The following is a 7,289-nucleotide window of genomic DNA, read 5'->3' on the forward strand; positions in this document are numbered from 1 at the left end:
TAACCCTTACCCTATCTAGTGATCGGAACACCAGTTTCTGATATTTTCATATACTGTGTTACTTCAGTACCAACATCTTGGCATTCTTACAGATCTGAAATCCAAATCATTGAGCTATACCCAGACAATTACACACTGCATTAAAAAATCTAACTGAACAATGTTGCATTTGTTTGAAGAGAGTTCTGACTAGATCCCTGACCTGTTTAAAACACTTCCAAGTTATTGATTGCTGTTTGATTCCCACTTCACAGGTTACTAGTGAGGCCAAGCATCTTTTCAGATGTGTATTAGTCAGTTGTATTTTCCCAGACCCGATATGGATCCTTATTTACCTACTGAAGCCCCTGGTGGAGTTGTCTTTAGGGCAGCAGAGGATGAAGGAAGGTGAGCACTGAGTCACACAGTAGGAGAGATGGAGAGGGGATTAAGGGAAGGAGAGAGGAAAGGGAGGTTTCCAGGCCCAGTTCCCAGCCTTCCTCCCTGGATTCTTTCTACATTCTTCTGTCTACTCTCCTGAATCAGATGTATCTCTTAGGGCTTGAGCCCTTAACTCCTTCCTTGCCAACCTACTTGTAGAGTCTCAAGCTGGACAGGCAAAGGTGTCTCCATCCTGGCCCCTGGAAGAGCATCTTAGACAATACTCCAGAGAAGATGGTGACCCTACAGTGATGTCTTTCACCACAGCCACTAACCAGACTAAAGAGTAGTGGCCACTACTGTAGCCACTTACCCATCCCTGACATTCACTTCATTTCTAACACCCCTCCCACACTCCCACTTTCATCCCATTCCTAAGCCCTGTTCCATACCTGGTCCCAACCCCAACTCCAACCTCCCTGAATCTCGCTCACCTAGTCCCCAGACTCAGTCTATTTCTGGATCTCTCCTTATTCCTGACATTCACCCTTCTCTGACCATCTACCTCATCACAGGCTGCCATCCCATACCTGGCTCCCCTACACTTCATCTCTGACTCCAACCTCAACCCCTGATCCCAGACTCAACCTTGACCTAAATCCCATCTCTGAGCCTCACTCCATTCCCAACCTCAAACCAAATTATGCTTTTTTTAATGTTTTATTCTAGGTGTTTTATCATTTTAGCTCTAATTTTAGGTCTTTGATCCATTCTGAATTAATTTTTGTATGTGATGTAAGGTAAGGGTCCAGTTTCATTCTTGTGTAGGTGGATGTCTAATTTTCCCAGTACAATTTGTTGAAATACTACCCTTTCACCATTGAATAGGTTTGTTTTTGTTTTTTTTTTTAAATTTATTTTTGGCTGCCTTGGGTCTTTGTTGCTGTGCACAGGCTTTCTCTAGTTGTGGCTAGCGGGAGCTACTCTTCGTTGCGGTTTGTGGGTTTCTCATTGCAGTGGCTTCTCTTGTTGCGGAGCATGGGCTCTAGGCATGTGGGCTTTAGTAGTTGTGGCTCGTGGGCTTTAGTAGTTGTGGCTCGTGGGCTTCAGTAGTTGTGGCTAGTGGACTCTAGAGCGCAGGCTCAGTAGTTGTGGTGCTCAGGCTTAGTTGCTCCACGGCATGTGGGATCTTCGCAGATGAGGGACCAAACCTGTGTCCCCTGCATTGGCAGGAGGATTCTTAACCACTGCACCACCAGGGAAGCGCCCATTGAATAGTCTTGGCACCCTTGTTTAAAGTTATATGACCCGGGACTTCTCTGGTGGCACAGTGGTTAAGAATCTGCCTGCCAATGCAGGGGACACGAGTTCGAGCCCTGGTCCGGGAAGATTCCACATGCCGTGGAGCAACTAAGCCCAAGCACCACAACTACTGAGCCTGCACTCTAGAGTCCATGAGTCACAACTACCGAGACCATGTGCCACAACTACTGAAGCCCGAGCGCCTAGAGCCCATGTTCCACAACGAGTGAAGCCACTGCAGTGAGAATCCTATGCACCACAATGAAGAGTAGCCCCCGCTCGCTGCAACTAGAGAAAAGCCCACGCGTAGCAACGAAGACCAAATGCAGCCAAACAAATTTATAAATAAAGTCATTTGACCATTTATCGTGTATTCTGGGCTCTTTATTCTCAGGTCCTTTTTATCCTTTGGCTCCACCAGCCTAAGTGTGTTGGGCACACTTTTTGCCTCATTGTCACAAAGTAACTGGCTCAGCTCTATACATCATATCCTATAACCGTATTCAAAGGCAAGAACCAAGGATATGTATGTGTGTGTGTCTTTTTTTTGTCTTCTTTTTTTTAAAAATTTTTTATTGAGGCATAGTTGCTTTACAATGTTGTGTTAGTTTCTGCTGTACAGCAAAGTGAATCAGCTATATGTATATATACATCCCCTCTGTTTTGGATTTCCATCCCATTTAGGTCACCACAGAGCACTGAGTAGAGTTCCCTGTGCTATACAGCAGGTTCTCATTATTTATCTATTTTATACACAGTGGTGTACATATGTCAATCCTAATCTCCCAATTCACCCCACCCCTTCCCCCCAATGGTGTCCATGCATTTGTTCTCCACGTCTGTGTCTCTATTTCTGCTTTGCAAATAGGTTCATCTGTACCATTTTTCTTGATTCCACACATATGTGTTAATATACAAAATTGGTTTTTCTCTTTCTGTCTTACTTCACTCTGTCTGACAGTCTCTAGGTACATCCACGTCTCTACAAATGACCCAATTTTGTTCCTTTTTATGGCTGAGCAATATTCCATTGTATATATGTACCACATCTTCTTTATCCATTCATCTGCCGATGGACATTTAGGTTGCATCCATGTCCTGGCTATTGTAAATAGTGCTGCAGTGAACATTGGGGGTGCATGTGTCTTTTTGAATTATGGTTTTTTCAGGGTATACAGCCTCAGTCTTGATCCCTCGGATTCACCTTCCACTTCAGGAACTTTTCACGAATTGATGCTGTCATCACCACACAGTGTTAAAGGTTCAGACTGTGTGTGTCTTTTAAATCAGCAGTATATGCCAGGAGTCCCCTGGTCCCAGTAGACTTCCTCTTCAGTGCAATAGTGCACTGAAGCCAGTTTGTGAAAGCAGATTATTACATTTTCTAGATTTTATGAGCTTGTTGCTAAACACTACCACCCTTGAAATCGGCCATGGCAAGAGCATTTTTTACACCACAGAACATTAAGACTTTCTCTGAGGAAAGTGGTTTACCAGCACACTATTGTCCTTGAGTCTTATTAATCAGAACCAAATGATATGGCCACTCTTAGTTTAAGGGAGTCTTAGAAAGTGAGTATCTGTCATTTTCAGCCTCTCTCAAGGGAGGTGGACTTCGTTAGCCAGCAAGGAAAGGGAGAATTGGGGAAGCAACCAATGGTGTTTGACACTAATGCCTCCCAATGGTGGGAACTTTTTGTAATCACTTAAAAGAATATCTTCAAAGAATGTCTGCCAGAAGACAGAGTGCTGTGGTCTCAGTGGTAGGATGGACTGAGCTCTAGCAGTTGACATGGTAATTACGGTAAGAGGTAGGGGCCAGGGCTTTCAAATGCATAGCTGAGGACCTAGTAAGGATGTGGCCTCAGCAACTTCCTGTAACCACAACGGGAGACTGCCTTGACACAAGGCTGCGAGCAGCCAGAGGACATGCGGCTTGGGGCCAATGCTGAAGGGAAGGGAGGAGCCCTGCGTGCAGTCTCAGAGGGTAATAGAAGTGTTCCCTGAAGAAGAGCCAACAAAGGAAGGCCTGCCGTCCTTGACCAAGAACTCCTTGCTGACCAGGCCATGGATGGCCATGATCCTGAGGAGTCCGTGGCGAAACTTCTGGCCAATGAAGACGTAGATGAGAGGATTGAGGCAGCTGTGGAGGAAGCCCAGGATCTCGGTGGCATCCAGGGCCCGGCCAATGTCATTGCGGCGCTCACAGGTCTCCGCGATCACCCGGACCCTCATGAGGGTGTCTGCCACGAGGACCAGGTTGTAGGGCAGCCAGCAGAGCAGGAAGACGAGCACGACAGCAAAGATGACCCGCATGGCCCGGTGCTTCTGCCCCATGTGGGCCGCAAAGAGCGTGCGCAGGGTGAGTCCGTAGCAGATCAGCATGACCAGCAGGGGCAGGAGGAAGCCAAAGGTCTGGGGCAGGACCCGCATCACCATCCGCCATTTTGTTGTATTGGCACCCATGTCCTCGTAGCAGACTGGGCTGGAATAGGGTGGCTGATAAGCCTCACGGAGGACAAAGACGGGCAGGGCCAGGATCAAGGACAGGACCCAGATGCCTAAACATATGAACCTGACCCAGTGCCGCTTCTGGGTCAGCACGCGTGTGGCGTGGACAATGGCCAGGTAGCGGTCCACGCTGATGCAGGCCAGCAGTAGAATACCACTGTAGAAGTTGACTTCCTTCAGGAGTGAGACCACCTTGCACAGGGGTGTGCCAAAGATCCAGCCCTTTGCCTTGGAGGTGGCCCACATAGGCAAGGTCAGGGCGAAGAGCAGGTCAGCCATGGCCAGGTTCAGCAGGTAGACATCGGTGACAGAGCGGCCCACCCGGCTGTATAAGATGACCAGCATCACCAGGGAGTTTCCCAGGAGGCTCAGCAGGAAGACCAAGGCATAGATGATGACCACGGCATACTTGTTGAGTGTCTCAGTGTTCATCTTACAGGGACTATAATGATGATCGTCTGTGGGTGGCGTGCCGGTGATATTTGCAAACTCCTCAAACAACTCCCAAAAATCAGTGTAATTCAAATCACTCAGGATGATAGTCATGGTTTGATCTGGTTGAAAAATTAGAAGGAAGGAAAAGTGATTTAGTAACTCAGATTCAAGTCACTCTCATCAAGGATGTGATAATGGGACTTCCCTGGTGGCGCAGTGGATAAGAATCTGCCAGCCAATGCAGGGGACACAGGCTTGAGCCCTGGTCCAGGTAGATCCCACACGCTGCAGAGCAACTAAGCCTGCACACCGCAACTACTGAGCCTGCGCTCTAGAGCCCGTATGCCACAACTACTGAAGCCCACACACCTAGAGCCTGAGCTCTGCAACAAGAGAAGCCACCAAAATAAGAAACTTGCACACCACAGCAAAGAGTAGCCCCCGCTAGCCACAACTAGAGAAAGCCCGCACAGCAATGAAGACCCAATGCAGCCAATAAATTAAGTAAGTAAGTAAGTAAGTAAGTAATTTAAAAGGACGTGATAATGGTTACTGGGATATCTTCTGCTTCCCTGCTAGTTTGGTAGCTGGAGATCCCTTCTTTCATCTCTATCTCGGTCTGCTTTAGAGATCAGCTTCACCGTGTTGTCAACTTTCCATAACTCCGAGGCTTGAGTGTGGGATAAAATGGACTACAGGGAAAAACCTCTGCTGTTGGTCGGCCCTACAACGGCATCAGCTCTACCTATAATACTGCCTCTGTGCTCTCTTTGGCTTTCTGCATCCTCAGCCATGTCTGTGCATTCAGATGGGAGGACCAGCTTGGTCCTATACATTCATGGGAGGGCCAGAATCAGGCAAAATAGAAGGAGGCAAACCTTCCTCAGATGTCTTCATCTGCTCAGATGTCCCTTTCTATGTAATTTCCCCTCCGTGCCGTGCAGCCTCTGAGTTCCCAGTTCACTGACCGGGGATCGAACCCAGGCCCCAACAGTGAAAGCGCTGAGTGCTAACCACAGGATTGCCAGGGAATTCCCTTCCTGATTCTTGTTTAACCTTCTTAAAATCTACTGAGGGAAGAAAATTATAGCAATGGATTGCATTAAAGTGTATTTTAGGGGACCTTCCTGGCGGTCCAGTGGTTAAGACTCCATGCTTCAATCCCTGGTTGGGGAACTAAGATCCCACATGCCGTGTGGTGCAGCCAAAAAAAAAAAAAAAAAAAAGTGTATTTTAAGCGTTTTCTCTAAGGGAGCAATAAATGTTGGGGTCCTCTGTCTAAAGGAAGTGTAAACATTTAAGAGAAGCCCCCATCTTGGTCCATGAAATCACCCCCTAAACATCCACAGAATCATTCAACAGTTTTCAAATATCTTTTAAAATTGTGAAACATTTGCTGAAGCAAAATCTTACCAGAAGCCCAATATGGAAAACAGATAAAAGCTCATCTACTGGGGAGGGAGGGTGTGCCGCTCTCTCCATCCAGACAGCCACTATGGAGGTTCCCACAAAACCCCCAGGGCTGGGCTTCCCTGGTGGCGCAGTGGTTGAGAGTCCGCCTGCCGATGCAGGGGACGCGGGTTCGTGCCCCGGTCCGGGAGGATCCCACGTGCCGCGGAGCGGCTGGGCCCGTGAGCCATGGCCACTGCGCCTGCGCGTCCGGAGCCTGTGCTCCGCAACGGGAGAGGCCACAGCAGTGAGAGGCCCGCGTACCGCAAAAAAAAAAAAAAAAAAAAAAAAAAAAAAAAAAAAAAAACCCAGGGCTCTTCCGAGAACAATCTGAAAACCTATAAAAAGTTACCAAGACTGGAAATAAGGATATCTGGTGTCCAGTCCTCACCCTATCCTGATTCTGTCATTAATATGTTACATGACCTTGGATGGGCCCTTTTACCTCTACAGATTTCCATTTTCTCATCCAAATTGAAGGAGGCAGAGTCAATAACCCCTGAGGTGCTTCTAAGCCTGAGGTTCTATGAGTTCATTTTGATTTACACATTTTAATATCCCTGCCAGGACTGCATTTTCACAGAAGACAAAGTCTTAGGGCAAAGCAATAAACATCAGATTGGGGAAAGTCATCCTCTTCCCTGTAACAGGGAGAGGTATGAAAGGAGGAGATGAGACAGCCGTGGCCTCCTTGTCACCATGTATAAGGACAGGGTTGAATACACGGTCGCAAGCGAGGAGGCAGGGAGTCAACTGAGCAGAAGTCACAGGTCCCAGACAAATGGATGCATTTTCTAAAATACAGTCAAACCAAGTCACCCTGCCCCAAAGAAAGTCCTGGCAAACAGAGGTGTCTTCCTACCTGAGTCACTGGCCATGTGTGTCCAACTCTAAGAGCCTGGAATTCAGAGACAAGAGTGACTTAACACTGAGAGAGAACTTGATTAATAAAATGAAATAGGGAAGGCACGTCACAGCCCAGCTCCTCCCTGAGCCCTGCCCATGTCTACATTTGGAGAACAGGTTAAGTCAAGCGATCACAGGGCATCAGAGACTCCCAGGGTCCACACGTCCAAGCAGGGGAACCAGGCATGAAGATGGAGTTCAGTGTCCATTATCTGAATTCTCCACTCTGTGGATGATTATTTCTACTGTCTTCCTTTTCTTGCATTTACTTCCATTTATTTCCAGGCAAGCTTCCACCTTGCCTGACATGAATAAAGGGCAAAAGA

At 47.5% G+C, this 7,289-nt stretch overlaps 1 protein-coding gene across 1 annotated transcript; it reads right to left on the reverse strand.

The window, feature by feature from the left end:
* Positions 1-2,030: 2,030 nt before the first annotated feature.
* On the reverse strand, positions 2,031-6,987 carry LOC131750003 (C-X-C chemokine receptor type 2). The gene is made up of 2 exons (XM_059052140.2): positions 6,920-6,987; positions 2,031-4,727 (listed from the first exon to the last, which is right to left on the reverse strand). Exons 1-2 carry the CDS (start codon positions 6,933-6,935, stop codon positions 3,643-3,645), a joined length of 1,101 nt encoding a protein of 366 aa, XP_058908123.1. The 5' UTR covers positions 6,936-6,987; the 3' UTR covers positions 2,031-3,642.
* Between the last annotated feature and the right edge of the window lie 302 nt (positions 6,988-7,289).

Source organism: Kogia breviceps, chromosome 2 (genome assembly GCF_026419965.1).
Source record: "Kogia breviceps isolate mKogBre1 chromosome 2, mKogBre1 haplotype 1, whole genome shotgun sequence".
Lineage (NCBI taxonomy): Eukaryota > Metazoa > Chordata > Mammalia > Artiodactyla > Physeteridae > Kogia > Kogia breviceps.